Genomic DNA, 16,085 nt, shown 5'->3' with positions numbered 1-16,085 from the left:
TTGGTGAACATGCAGCGGGTAGAAATTGGATTTTTATTTTCTGTAATAAACACGACATTCGGAGCACCGCACAGTGGGAAATTTTGGTCGTTTTCTGATCATAAATCTGTAAGTTTTTATCTGTTAAAGATAAATGCCTACTATTTTACACTAATAATTTTGACAATATTTCTGATTATATGTATTAATATGAGCTTGAAAAATTCAATGGTTGCCTTGTAATATATGTTTGAAATTGAACATTTTTATTGTTACAGTTTAAACAAAAGTTTTGTTGTAATATTTCTTTTCGAAAGTAATGAATTAATGAATAATTGACATTATTTTACACTAATATAGAAATAAGTTTTATTTAAATACTATTTACACATATACATGAATACTGAATAAATAAATACCTACAATTAAGTAAACTTTTTTAAATTTATTTCTCATTGTGATAATATGTTCAGGTTCTTTAAAAAGCTACAGTATATAGTCTTTTTTTGATTTCAAAAAAGTTTTCCTGAGAGTTGAAATATATGGATCCGACGTATACATAAGCCTGTTAAAAACATCTTCGTTCATAGCTTTTCTTGAGCATTTTCATCCATGATGTAGTCTAAATCTTTTATAATCCTTATTTCTGGATTCCTGGATATCTTCCGACTACTGACCAATTGGTAAAACCGCAAAATGTATGATTATTCTCTCTCCATGAATAATAATTTTATGAATGGATAATGGTATATAATACCAACTATAATGGTTGACATATATTTTTGCAGTTTCTATTGCATATTTACCAAATTCTTCCCCATTTAATGATAAACCTGATGACATTTAATAAAGGAGGTTATATAACCTAAAAATCAAATCTTCGTTCACACCAGTAATTTGTGCGGAGCAGGTATAATTTTGGAAAAATGTTCTAGCTGTGTTCCCATCATTACTGTTACCGCTTCCCTGGCGTGATTTATCTATTATTAAACCTAACTCCTCGCGAAATTGTTTCTGTACCATTTCCTATTTCTCTTTTTTCATCATCTTCAGATTTTATGTAACATACATCCTCCGCACATACTAACGAGCAAAATCTTATAACATCAGGAATTTTAAACGGTTTAAATATTACAAAAACTTGATTTAAATGGCTCAGATAAAATATATAGTACTCGTTTTCCCTGTTTCCATTTATTAAATGGGACTAAAATACCTAAATATCGATATATAAAATACAAAATACATTAAATTTTAAAAATAAATTTGTGAGTTGTAAAGGGTTTTTATTTCCCCTGACTGCAGCCGCAGACCGCCGCAAATTTAATTCATTGAATTTAATATACAACACATTAAGCTTTCATTTTATATTAATTTTAACGCCAAGGGGAGCTTAAAACATATACTCCACCAAAAAATTAATACTTCATCAATTGAACATTAAATAGAAAATATGCAAATATTAAGAGCAGTTCATAATCTTATTTAAAGATTATGAATGAATAAATATCTAAACAAAATCTAAATCTATCTAATATTATTTAAAATATTTTCCGGTAAAAGCTATATCATCGAAAATAATGACCTTAAATATGGTTATTTTAAAGTACAAAAATATTATATTTTAAATTCTTCATACTTAATCAATATTATAGAATAGTTATACCAGTTGGATTTCTCCAATATTTCTATGTTATATTACACAATGTCTTAGCTTTACTATGCAAACAAAATTATGTCAATATTTAACATTTTATAAAAAGTATTTATGATCAGCTCCTATTCTGCCAATTCCTACTGTGCACCGTTACTTTGTTTTGGTTCACATTTCTTCACTTTGATATGGATTTATTTATTATTTGGACAATTGTCTCTCATATTGAATTGACATTTAAGGAAAAAAACACAAACAAAATTTTGACTTTAGTCCCCCTAAATTGGCAAAATCTGACACTGTGCGACACCAGAAGAGGAGAAACACTCCCATATCATGATGGACACACCGCCTTGTTTTTATTTATTATACACACTAACTCCCATATTCATAAAAAAATCAATTTTAAGGTTTAAAATACAATTTAGTTAAAACACATTTTAGGCCTAAAATAGCTTTACTATAAATTCGTATTCATAATCAGCATTTTAAGTAAACAGTTTTTTAATGTTTTTTTTGTAAATTCTGTGATGGTAACACTATAACTTTTATGTGTCATTTCAATCATAGTGCAGCAAAACAATGAATATTAAATAATAAAGTAATTGTACTATTATTTTTTTCAGTAAATAAAATCTGAAATTACAGATTGAACTTGTTGTTAAACTTGCATAATCAGCGAATAAAAATCGTTCGTATTCATATTAAGGTAAAATGTATCAATATACAACAGTGATGTTCATTCCATACAACAATTGTTTAAAAAAATTAAACACATTTGTTATCAGTGTTGCCAAAACTTTAAGACCATATCCCATATTTGTAGCAATCGCGTTTGAAACTATTTTGTGTACCTTGTTCTATCTACCTTGCCGAATTGAATACGTGTTATGTACTTCCACCTTAAAAGTTAACACATTTTGCTAAAATTTTATGCACTTGGTTTTTTAGACGACAGAGAATAATTTTAGATCTCGGAAGCACCGAAAAAGTCCAATGTAACATGTTTATAAATTTTTAAGTTTATTTTTTCAATATTTAAGACGTCAGATTACTAGACCAGGAAGGGTCTCCAGTCAAAAACACTATATTTGGTGAACACTTCCCCAAATAACAAAATATTTTAATGAGAATATACTATGGTAATTTCATAAGTACTTGATATTTATTTTCATTTCAGAAAACAATTTCATCAGATAAAGTAATAATTGCATTACCAGGATGCAATTTCCCCTTTCATTGGCCAAATTGTGAGCAGGAGCCGTTGTTGTGTGTGAGAGTAGCAGATGATGAGTATTCTCATTGGTCCAGCGGGTTGCCAGTAAATGAAGCAAAAAGCCTCTATATTAACGTTAGAAATGAGTTAGGTGAAATGATATTTTTACGTTTGGAAGTTATATTGCATGGAGGAACATACCTTTTACACTTTACGGATGCTAGTACTTTGCCACCACCAATAAGAATTGATAATTATTCCGAAGTTTCAATATATTTTTCTCAAAAAGGTATCGAACCACATTGGAGAACTAATGTTAAACCACAGTCGTCACTGGCATATGTATTAGATGATCCTATAGGACCACAAGCTTTATTTCTAGAAGCACCTGGTGGCAATTTTATTGAATACTCCATCAACAAAACCGGTGCTGCTAAAAGCATTACATACGCAAATTTCATATATATTGCTTTCAAGGAAACATTTCGACTAGTTTTGTCTGATTGTGATAACAAAAATGTAGGAATAGAAGGGCAACAATTAGTTTTAGGCGTTAAGGACAAGCGAGTAATAATAACTAAAAAGTGTACAGGTGACCGCTCTCAACTATGGCTAATGAATTCGTATGGTCAATTAGAACATGAAGGTTCTTCTCCTCCTACGGAATTTTCCAAGTCAACACATCCAACGCCTCGCTTAGTTTTAGATCTAGAAAAACCGCCAAATCCTACCGACTATACTAAGCTCGTTGTGCGACCACAAAATAATCAAAGAGTTACCACACAAACCTGGCGTTTCGAAACCGGAAGACTGATGTGTCATGCAAATATGTGTGTACAGGTGAGTTCACGCCATTTTAATTTTTTCGAAATTAATTTTTATGTTATTCATTAAAAGCACTTTTTATTTATTTATTGAATCTGCCTATATCATTAGGCCTAACAATAAGTGATTAAATCTTATAACTAAAATTAAAACTAATTGCTCTCTAAAGAGAGCATTGCTTGATGCATGGACCTCATCTTAGCGGGGTGGTAGACCTCCTCTACAAAGCCTTGATCTGGTTTGGTTCTGTGCGAGAAGCCGAGCAAGCCGATTTGGGTGGGATTGCAGTTTCAGTATATATTTATCGCGGACTTTCTTAAACTCATCCTTCACTAGTGGCACATCCAAGTCCCTGTGGATGTTTTCATTTCTTATGTACCATGGTGCACCCGTCATGGTCCTAAGAATTTTCGACTGGGCCCTCTGTATAAGCCAACACAGGAATTACTGGCCGTTCCCCACAATTGGATTCCATATGTCCAAATTGGTTTTAAAATGATTTTATACAGGGTGACTTTATAGTCCAGGCTTAACTTTGATTGGTCACTTATTAACCAGTGAAGGCTAGATGCTTTTAACTTCATGTGAAGTCTCTTGGTTTCTATATGACGGCGCCAAGTAAGTCTTCTATCTAAGTGAATACCAAGGTATGTAACATAATCGGACTGAGGTATATTAACATTGTTAAGTGTGACAGGTGGACAGCATCCCCTCCGCAGTGTGAACGTAACATATTTGCTATTTAACTCATTTACACGTATTCTGCATTTGTTTAACCATGTTTCCACACATCTTAAGTAGCCATCGAGTTTACTAGATGCTATATATGGGTTTTCATGCGAGCTAATAATTAGCAAATGTAGAAATAATCAATTCATCGCTCGTAGGCAAATCAGAGGTGTAAACAAAATAGAGGGTAGGTCCAAGAATACTTCCTTGTGGTACTCCTGCTCCAATACTATATTCTCTTGTCACGTAATCGTTGTACTTAACTGTAAATATACGGTCCGATAGATAAGAGTAGATGGTGGCAGCAAACATTTTATTTTATATACCAGGCCTTTGTGCCATACTTTGTCGAAGGCTTGAGCGACATCCAAAAATATTGCTGAACAATATCTCTTTGATTCAAAGGATTTTCTTATCTCTCCGGTTATACGATTAACTTGTTCGATTGTTCCGTGGCGTTCCCGGAAACCAAATTGATGAACTGGGATTCTATTTTTCTCATTTAAAAATGGTATTATTTTCTTTTGGAACACTTTTTCGAATAGCTTCGATAAGCAAGGAAGTAAGCTTATTGGTCTATAGGAGGATGATACGGTCAAGTCTTTACCTGGTTTTGGTATCATTATTATCTGAGAAGTTTTCCAATTTGTCGGAAAAACTCCATGTTTAAAGATCGCGTTAAATATTGTAACAACACAATTATTGCCACACTTGGTAGGTTTTTAATCATAGTAGGTGTAACAGAATCATTTCCAGGTGATTTTTTTAATATTATATTATCTTTGATTACTTCGTTAATGTCTTCTGGGCTTATAGCTAATATGTCATCATTAGATAATGTTGACACAGGTGGCTCTTCAAGTTCAAAAACAGTTGTTGGCGAGTTTGGTTGAAAGACTGTACTTAAGTGATCGGCAAATATTTTAGCCTTCAGCTTGATCTATTTGTTGCCATTCTCTTCTGAGTTTTCTCATTTCTAAAAGAAGTCGTTCAATATCTGAGTTGGAAATGTGCATATCAGTTTTAGGAAATATTTGACTCTTTGAATGATTTAGAACCGATACAATTAATGACGTAAAGTCATTGACACTTTTATCTACATCTTCCTCACACTGAATGCAAAGATCTGTGTGGATATGACTGCTTTTTTATATTTAAGCCAATTTGTTTTAAAGTAATATGTTTCAGTATGAAATTTTGAAATGTTAGTCCTCCCGTAATAAGATACTATAATTGGGGAATGATCAGAAGATAAATCATATGACATTTCTGCAGATATTGAATTTCGATTAATATTTTTTGTTATGGCAAAGTCTATGAGATCAGGAATTTTTTAGGATCAGCAGGCCAGTATGTTGGTTGTCCAGGGGACACAAAATCCAGGCCATTTTTGCGATCAACTAATGCATTATAAAGCTGTCTACCTCTGGTATTCATTAGTCGAGAGCCCCAGTAAGTGTGTTTGGCATTATAGTCGCCACATGCCAGAAAGCGACCTCCTAGCGCGCTAAAGAATTCTTCAAACTTCTCCTTGGTCATTGAAAAGCGTGGTAGGCAATAGATCGCGCTTATATTTAAATCTCCAGCAAAGCTTTCCAGATGAATGGATGTTGCCTGCATATAGTCCTTTGATAATTCATCTAGGGGATAATGTTTTTAACGATTTTTATCTAAAATACCAGTGCCACCATGTGCCTTACCGTCAGGATGATTTGTACAGTAGAATGTATAACCCGAAATATAAAAGTTATACCTATTGGTAAGATTAGTTTCCGAAACCAATAGCACGTCGATGTTTTTATTCTGCATGAAGTGGGATACCTCTGATTTGTGTTGTTTTTAACGGTTTGCATTCCAGAAACATAGTCTCAAATAACTCATTTTTTTGTTAAGAGGATTTGTATCATTTGGTTCTGCGCTCTTAAAAGCTCTTGTATTGTGTTTTGCATGGATGACATAAAGTTTGTCATATTTTGATTAAGAGAGGTAATATTCTGGGTAAGCGCGTGCATAAGTGCTTCCAACCCTCCCGTATTTTGGGGAACACCAGGCAACCCGTTCTCAAAACATTGGCATAATAACCTGCTACATTCTTAGGCTGATCAATTTGAGTGGATTGTGAATTTTATTGAGTTGAGGCTGCTTGTTTGTTCAATAGCGGAACTTCAGAATTGACTTGTGTGTAGGTGTTTTCAAATTTGTAGGCTGGTACTTCAGATGTTTTCCCTCTTATTAGCTTTTGCCTCTCTCTTAATCTGTTCAATAACTCCTTATAAACTGGGCACCCGCGGTAGTTGGCTGAATGATCGCCACCACAGTTACCACATTTTCTTTTGAGACCATTATTTAGGATATCACATTGTGATGAAGAATGAAGGTCTCCGCATGCCACACACACTGCACATAGGTCTGGCGACCCACTTTTTTTGGCCAAAACTAAAATATTCACTTATATACATACAAATGATACAATTAATAACAAAAAACATAATTTTTTTTAAGTTTTTAATAATTTAATTTTTTTTTTTGTTTTTTACTTCCACTCTGCCAAATTCTGAGTAAATCACAATTTTTGAAGTAAAAGTATCCTGAAACAAAAATTGATTTCTTAAAAATAAGCAAAAACTAGCAGAAAGTTATGGATGATTCCTAAGCACAAAATATCACTGTAATTTTGTGCGTTTTTGGTTCGTTGAAATCGGTTGAAATTATGTATGTTATATACATTATATAATTATGAGTAAATCACAATTTTTGAAGTAAAAGTATCCTGAAACAAAAATTGATTTCTTCAAAATAAGCAAAAACTAGCAGAAAGTTATTGATGATTCGTAAGCACAAAATATCACTGTAATTTTGTGCGTTTTTGGTTGGTTGAAATCGGTTGAAATTATATAAGTTATATACTATTTTTTTTTTATAAAAAGTTAAAATCACTGATTTTTAGGTTATGAAAGTTTTTTATGTAATTTCTTATTACCATAATTTTTATTGAATATTTCACTATTAAAAATTTAACTACTTTCCATCGTCATTAATATCCATAACTAACTTTAATATCCATAACTTTATTTATTTTCGTGTAATATGTGACTCAAAGAAAACAAAAAATTACACCACGTGTTTCAGTTTACCACTGCACTTAAAACATTGAACTTTCTCCCTTCATAGAATAACGGTTAATTGAAGTTTGTAAAAACAAAATATTTTTTTTGTTTATCTGAAGTGTTTGCTACTACATCCTAACAACAAATATAGGAAAAAGAGTTTTGAGTTTTGGCCAAAAAATGTGGTTCGCCAGACCTATGTGCACTGTTCGCAAGGTACAATAATTTTTAGTATGTCCAAACTCTTGACAATTGCCACATTTCTTTTGAGAGGCTCCTCAATGATTATTCTATGATTTAACAGATATCGTGTTGAGTAAATTGGGTGAGTTTCATTTCCCCTCAATTTAGTTTTTTTCTGGCTCCAACTCGACTCTAAACATTGGCTGAGGAATTTTATCGAGCTGGACTCACGCAGATATATTGGTGGTGGCTTTAATGATTTTTTTTGTAAGGACCATCTTTTATACTCTTATTATTATTATAATCGCTCAAGAGTGCGAAACGATTGCCTATCAAGGGATTATCAACTATCTTCTGTTTCTTGACAGACGTTCCATTATTTTGGGGACTTAAATTTCTTTTATTAATACTTATGTTTGAGCCTGTAAGCTTTTTCACAGGCTATTATTTGAAAATAAAACAAAAATCTTTATTTCTTTTCAAACTTATTTATTAGACTGATGATATGCAACTAAAATATATAAAAACCAAAAATTCTTGTTTAATGTAAGGAGTGAGATCGAAAAATTCTTAACACACGTTTTTCATTACATTTTTTAACCCAAGTATTATTTGAATTTTTTTTTGATCAAGTTACCTTTGAAAAACATGTCAGTTATTATGTGTAATGTCAATTATATTAATTTTTTTGTTAATCTGATTAAAATGAGTGACCAGAAAAAAGTGCGTACTGAAATTATTAAATATTTTCAACAAAACCCAACTTGGTCTTACAAAAAGTTGGCCAAGCATACAAAGGTCTGCCGTCAAACTGTTTCCAATGTTATTAAACAGTACCGGGAGAACTTGTCAGTTGATAGAAAACCTGGTTCAGGTAGAAGGAATGGTCCACATGATGTTTCTAAAGCCAAAAAAATAGAACGCATTTTCAAAAGAGCTCCCAACACATCCGGTAGGAAAGCAGCCCGGTTAGCTCAGTGCTCGGACTATTTGGTACGAAAAGTTAAAGCTAATGCAGGTTTAAAAACATACAAGGCTCAAAAAGTTCCTGACAGGAACGCTACTAAAAATTTAGAGGCCAAAAACAGAGCACGGAAATTGAAGTCAAGTTTTATAAAAAAATATTCTTGCTGCATAATGGATGACGAAACGTATGTTCTGGCAGATTTTTCGCAACTTCCAGGTCAAAAATTTTATGTTGCTGATGCTCGAGGGAATGTTGAAGAAAAGTTTAGGACCCAAAAGCAGACAAAATTTCCCAGAAAGTTCTTGGTATGGCAAGCAATATGCAGTTGCGGCAAAAGAAGCCACTCATTTGTTACAACGGGCTCTATAAATACCGAAATTTACATCAAGGAATGTTTACAAAAAAGGCTGCTTCCATTCATAAGACTTCATAATGTGTCCACTTATTTTTGGCCTGACTTGGCATCCTGTCACTATGGCAAACAAGCCCTTGAGTGGTACAAGAACAATAATGTGGTATTTGTACCAAGAGAGGCAAATCCTCCAAACTGCCCGGAGCTAAGGCCAGTGGAGAGATATTGGGCTCTTGTTAAAAGAGAATTGAAGAGTACAAAAAAGGTGTCCAAAAGTGTGGTAGATTTTAAACGGAGATGGACTACATGTTCGAGCAAAGTGACAGAAAGCACTATAAAAACGTTAATGGAAGGGTTTCCGAAAAAGGTTCAAAATTTCATCACTAGTGATTAAAACTATAAAAATAATTTTTTTTGTAAATTGTAATAATAATTTCAATCAAATAAAAAAAAAATTAAAGCTGTAAGTTTAGTGGTTTCTTTTTTATAAACATATATGTATGTTAAGAATTTTTCGATCTCACTCCTTAGAAACCAAAAGCGACAAAACAACTTCATAATTAAGATTATTAACATCATTATCAAGCTTGCACCGTTACAATTATGAATATTAATAATTTGTTCAATGTTTTTTGTTGTAAAATATTAATAAGCAATTAGCTTCAAAAGTGCGTAGAAGACTACACATATCAATATACACATCGACAAACATATTGATATGCAGTCGAAAACAAAGTGCGTAGAAGAATGCTGATATCAATATACACATCGACAAACATATTAAATCGCAGTCGAAAACAAGAATCGTTCTGCTGCTTCTGTCGCTGCATTTGGCACAGTGGTTACAACGAACATCCTCCCCCCGTTGAAAGGTTATGACTTTCAACCTTATTATCTTCAATAGGCAGTACTGCTAACTTGGAAACAGCTCGACGAAATATATTGTTGCTTGTTTTGACTAGAACCACTCGTACTACACCATCCTTCCCTGGGACCACGTCCACTATACGACCTAATTGCCATTTTAAGGGTGGAATATTTTCGTCTTTGACGAGGACCATAGTTCCTTTAGTGAGGTTGGCATTTGCAGAACTCCATTTTGACCGCTCTTGTAATATTGTTAAATATGCACTACTCCACTTCTTCCAAAAAACTTGCTGCATGTAGCACACTCTTTGCCAACGGTTTAAGTGATTTATATTTAGTTCAGTTAAATCGGGTTCCAAAATTGTTGTTAATGTTGAGCCTACTAAAAAATGAGCTGGGGTTAAAACCTCGAGATCATCTGGATTTTCTGTTATTGGAAATAGAGGTCTTGAGTTTAGAATGCCCGATATTTGACACACAAAAGTTCGCAATTCGTCGAATGTTAAAATTGATAACCCCACAGTTCGGTAAAAATGAAATTTTGCTGCCTTAACCGCAGCCTCCCAAAGACCACCAAAATGTGGCGATCTTGGCGGTATGAACTTCCAATTTATTCCATCTTCTAGACATTGTTGGTGTATTTGCTGCATATGAGTTTGGTCAAAGAACAGCTTGCGCAACTCTGCTAATTCATTGTTAGCGCCAACAAAATTAGTCGCGTTATCCGACCATATAGTTTTTGGTTTGCCGCGAATTGAGCTGAAACGTTTTAGAGCTGCTAAAAACGAAGGCGTCGACAAATCCGGCACCAACTCTAAATGGGTTGCCTTTGTGCAAAAGCAAATAAAGATGCATACGTAGCATTTCGATGGAGGCCGACTTCGTATTTCAGACTTGTAGTAAAATGGGCCACAAAAATCTATACCCGTTGTATAAAATGCTCTATTTGGCTGCACACGATCCGCTGGTAAACTACCCATTATATGCTGAGCAATTTTAGGTTTTAAGCGAAAACATTTAATACATTTGCTAATGATTGAACTTACTGTTTTTCTGCCCCCAATAGGCCAATATTGCTGTCGAATGTTAGCTAGCAAACACTGTGGGCCGGCATGTAATAGTTGTTGATGATAATACAAAATTAGAGCGTTCGTAACGGGATGGCGTTTCGGCAAAATTATTGGGTGTCGAGCTTCGAAATTTAAAAATGAGTATTGCAACCGGCCGCCAACTCTAATCAAACCTTCTGAATCCATAAAGGGCGTTAATGAATGTAATTTACTAGATGGAGTTACATTTTCATTTCTTTGTAAGACTTTATATTCGTTTGCAAAATGTATAAATTGTATATTGCGAATCAAAATATGAGTACCCATTTTTATTTCTTGTGGTGTCAACTCTCCATTGCGTTTAACGGCCTTTTTAAAATTTAAAAATCTTGAGGCATATGCAAAAATGCGTTGAATTTTAGGAAAAGAATTGTGATATTTGCAATTTAACGAAAAATCAGTGGCGGATAATGCGATTAAAATGACTCGACGACGCTCAGGAAGTTCCGTTATAAAATTGATTGACTTTGGCCAGAATTCTGCTCCTTTATATAAAAAATCTGGACCTTCCTTCCAAAGATTTGAATTAAGAAGCTCCTCTGGAGATGCCCCTCTTGATAAAATATCCGCAGGGTTTAATGCGGTTGGAACGTGATGCCACAACATATTATTAGTTAAATTTTGTATACGACTTACTCTGTTAGCAACAAATACATTATAGTTGGCAGACTCTTCCCGTAACCACGATAAAACAACCATCGAATCAGACCAGCAATGATATTCGTATTTGTTTTTGAGTGTATTTTTAATTCCATTTAAAAGCTCTGCCAACAGCAATGCAGAAGACAACTCAAGCTTAGGAACGGTGAGAACCTTCAATGGTGCTACTCTCGATTTTGAACACAATAAATTGACTTTAATTTCTCCACATGATTCCGATCTCACATAAATGCAGGCACCGTATGCAGATAGACTGGCATCACAAAATGCGTGTATTTGAACAGCGGAATCTGGAATGGAAACAAATCGAGGAAATATAAATTTGTGTACTAGAGAAAATGTTGATATAAATTGCTTCCAATTCGAATATAAATTTTGAGGCAGGCTTTCATCCCAGTCCAGTTTGCACTTCCACAAATTTTGCATAAAAATCTTTGCTTTAGTAATAACTGGTCCAATTAGGCCCAAAGGGTCGTAAAACCGTGCAATCGACGATAGAACAGTTCGCTTTGAAATAGTTTTAATATCCACAACATGGGAAAGTGTAAATATGAATGTATCAGTATTTGGATCCCATGAAATTCCTAAAGTTTTAGCAATGTCGGTACCATCTTGTATTTTCAGAAATTTTTCACGATCAGAGAACGGTATATCTTTTATGACAGATACATCATTTGAGCACCATTTGCGAATATCGAAATTTCCTAGTTTTAGCAGCTTAGTTACTTGATCTCGAATTTCAATAACATCCTCAACAGAATTTCCACCGGATATCAAGTCATCGACGTAAAAGTCTTGTCTCACAATATTAGCGCCAATAGGAAAAGTTTTTTCTTCATCCATAGTGAGTTGATGCATTGAACGAATTGCAAGGAATGCAGCAGGCTTAGTGCCGTATGTGATAGTATCTAATTTGTAAATTTGTATATCTTCATCAGGGCTATTTCGCCACAGTACGCACTGAAGAAAATTATCTGGGTGTGAAACACGAACACAGCGGTACATTTTGCAAATGTCTCCGCTCAAAGCTATTTTAAAGAAACGAAATCGAAGTAATGTATTAAATAATTTAGGCTGTATTGTTGGTCCCGAGTAAAGAATGTCGTTAAGTGATAAGCCTGTAGTTGTTTTGGCGGAACCGTCGAACACAACTTTTAGCTTTGTTGTTGTGCTATCTTCTTTGTGTACACAGTGGTGAGGCAGAAAATTAACTTTAATTTGCTTGGGAATGTTTGAGACCAGAGACATGTGTTTTAAATTAGCGTACTCATTCATAAAGGCTGTGTACTGTTTCTTAATATCTGGATGCTTACTCAATTTATTCTCAAGGGCTAAAAAACGTCTACGAGCAAATACGTATGAATCTCCAAGTTCGTGAACATTCAGTTTTTTCGGTAGACTAATAGAATATTCGCCAGATTCGAGTCTAATTATATTTTTTTGGAAATAATGCTCACAAAATTCATCATCTGTTGAAAGTTTTGTATTATTTTCAAAGTTATTTTCAATCTCCCAAAAGCTTTTGACAACATCAACTAATAATTCATTTTTTGTTTCATGGCGATCTGTATATACTGTTGCTAACGAAAAAGAATTTGATAGAGTAGTACCACCACCAGAAACTACCCATCCAAGTCGAGTTTTTTGTAGTAATGGCAAGTTATTTCCAAATCGAAGTTGACCTACGCTCATGAGGTCGAAAAACAAGCTAGCTCCAATTAAAATGTCTATGCGGCCACGTTTATAAAAATCTGGATCCGCCATTTTTATATTAGCAGGTATTTTGAGCTGATTTACGTCGAATTTTGTATTTGGTTGATATTCAGTTATTGTGGGTATAACAACAGCAGCAAACGAAAGACAATAATCACTGTGACACGATTTGATCATAACATTAGCTGACTTGTCTGCTATAAAATTGCCATCGCCTATGCCAGAAATTGATACACATGATTGCTTAACCTTTAGCTGTAACTGTTTTGCAAAACGACTAGTAATAAAATTCAGTTGCGATGCAGAATCAAAAATTGCTCGACAAGGTATAAAGACGCCAAATTTGTTTTTTACTAAAATTATGGCCGTAGCTAAAAACACATTATTACCATTTGGTGTATGCAGGGCTTCAGGTGTGACATTGGACGCTAAAGAAGAAACGAGAGTCGATTGAATTTGTGATGATACTAGATCTACGTTTGTGTTTTCTTGCGACTCGTTCTGGAGTATGCGTGGACCCTCAGACTGTTGTGCACTGTTATTGTCCATATGAAGCAATGAGTGATGTTTCATTGAGCAATAACGACAGTTTCCAGATTTACATTTCCATAGCCGGTGGCCTTTTCTCAAACAATTAAGACATAGATTTAATCTTTTAGCTTCTTTAAAACGTAACATGGGCGAAAGATTTGCAAAGCGAGAGCAATTGGTTATGTAATGGTCTTTTGCATCACAAAAATTACAGATTGGAGTCGTTGCGCTGGAGGCAACGAGAACATTTCGCCCATAACTACTAAATTTCTTGCACACCTGTTGATTTGCCTTTTTTGTTACCATAGAACTTTCAAGATTTTCAAGCATACGACATCTGCGTTCGAGGAATGATGCCATAGAAGGCCACGATGGCAACTGCTCACTTTGCAACGCTTCTTCCCATTTTTTTGTGATTGTGTGTCAAGCTTTGAGTTAACTATATATATTAAAAGGCCGTCGGCAATTTGCTCCCTAGTACAAATTGTTTCAAGAGCTCTCATATGAGCGTTGAGTTTATCGCTTAATTGCCGTAGACTTGACGCTGAATTCTTATCGACACCATTCATTCCGAAAATCTCCTTAATGTGTGCCTGAAAATTAATTAATTTGTTATCAAAACGATTCTTTAATAATTCAATAGCCTTATCATAATTAGCGTCGGTAGGATCTAAAGATGATATGGTATCCAGAGCAGCTCCCATTAAACACGCACGCAAATGTTGGAACTTCTCTATTTTACTTAAGTCCATATCGTTTGCTATTACTGTTGTAAACATTGCGAAAAAGTCAGGCCATTCTGTGTATGAACCACTAAACTGAGGTATTTTCAACTCAGGCAGTCTAGTTTTGCGAACATTCATGGATTCATCCAACGAAAACTGACGAATCGTAGAGGAGTGAGGCGCAGATCGGGAGTAACCACTGGCATTAATTTTCCGCTTTATTCTTGCATTAACTTCGAAATATGATGTCATGAAGTTTAAACGTATGTTGCTATCAATATCACCTTCACATTTTTCTTCCAAATTCGAAATAGCCTGTTCGAAGTGGGAATGCAGACTTTCAATGTAGTCAAGGCGCACAGACAGATCAACGTCATCCAAGCTATTTACTTCATCTGTAGTTAAGCGAGTATTAAGATCAGCCAACTGCTTGCTAATCGACGATACTGTAGTTGAATATTTGGAGACATCATTTCCCCCATTTCCTGAAGTCGATCCATTTTTATCAGGCATGGTGTATTTTATCGAAAACGAAAGTATTGAATTTGGTTATAAATCCGAATTGATTTAAACCACAACTATTTGAATCATCACGTCGGGGTCACCAATGTTTGAGCCTGTAAGCTTTTTCACAGGCTATTATTTGAAAATAAAACAAAAATCTTTATTTCTTTTCAAACTTATTTATTAGACTGATGATATGCAACTAAAATATATAAAAACCAAAAATTCTTGTTTAATGTAGAAACCAAAAGCGACAAAACAACTTCATAATTAAGATTATTAACATCATTATCAAGCTTGCACCGTTACAATTATGAATATTAATAATTTGTTCAATGTTTTTTGTTGTAAAATATTAATAAGCAATTAGCTTCAAAAGTGCGTAGAAGACTACACATATCAATATACACATCGACAAACATATTGATATGCAGTCGAAAACAAAGTGCGTAGAAGAATGCTGATATCAATATACACATCGACAAACATATTAAATCGCAGTCGAAAACAAGAATCGTTCTGCTGCTTCTGTCGCTGCATTTGGCACAGTGGTTACAACGAACAACTTACATATCTAAGCATACCTGGTAGTACTGGTGATTTCAATGTACATATCTTTTTTTTTGGTATAGCGCCCTTCAGTGTAACATCATTATTTATTGTGGTTTGTTTAGTGTTAAAAACATTCAAACTCTCACTATTCTTTGTTAGTGGATCACAAGCTTGTTTATTAACAGTATTTGTCTGTGTTTTTAAAACTGGTATAGTTGTTGTTGTATTTAAATGTTTCATATTTTCTTTTATGATTTTATTGGTTGGTGATATTGTTTGTGTATTATTTTGATCTTGTAATTGTATCACGAGGGAACATGAGCTCTCTCAGCTGGTTTGGCGGTTAAATAATTTTTGTTGTAGCTGGGGTCATTAATTTTTTTGTTTTGATCACTCTCCCCGTTAAGAAATA

The 16,085-nt window shown here is 34.1% G+C and overlaps 1 protein-coding gene across 2 annotated transcripts in view; it reads left to right on the top strand.

The window, feature by feature from the left end:
* The window catches only part of Vps13D (vacuolar protein sorting 13D), an 862,750-nt gene that overhangs the window by 578,688 nt on the left and 267,977 nt on the right, over positions 1 to 16,085 (top strand). For both annotated transcript variants that reach the window (XM_065502881.1, XM_065502880.1), the window contains exon 15: positions 2,814 to 3,689. In XM_065502881.1, the coding sequence (XP_065358953.1) occupies positions 2,814 to 3,689 (876 nt within the window). The remainder of the gene's footprint in view (positions 1 to 2,813; positions 3,690 to 16,085) is intronic.

Source organism: Calliphora vicina, chromosome 3 (assembly GCF_958450345.1).
Source record: "Calliphora vicina chromosome 3, idCalVici1.1, whole genome shotgun sequence".
NCBI lineage: Eukaryota > Metazoa > Arthropoda > Insecta > Diptera > Calliphoridae > Calliphora > Calliphora vicina.
Note: the sequence above shows the minus strand (reverse complement) of the source record. Positions and strands in the feature narration are given on the sequence as shown.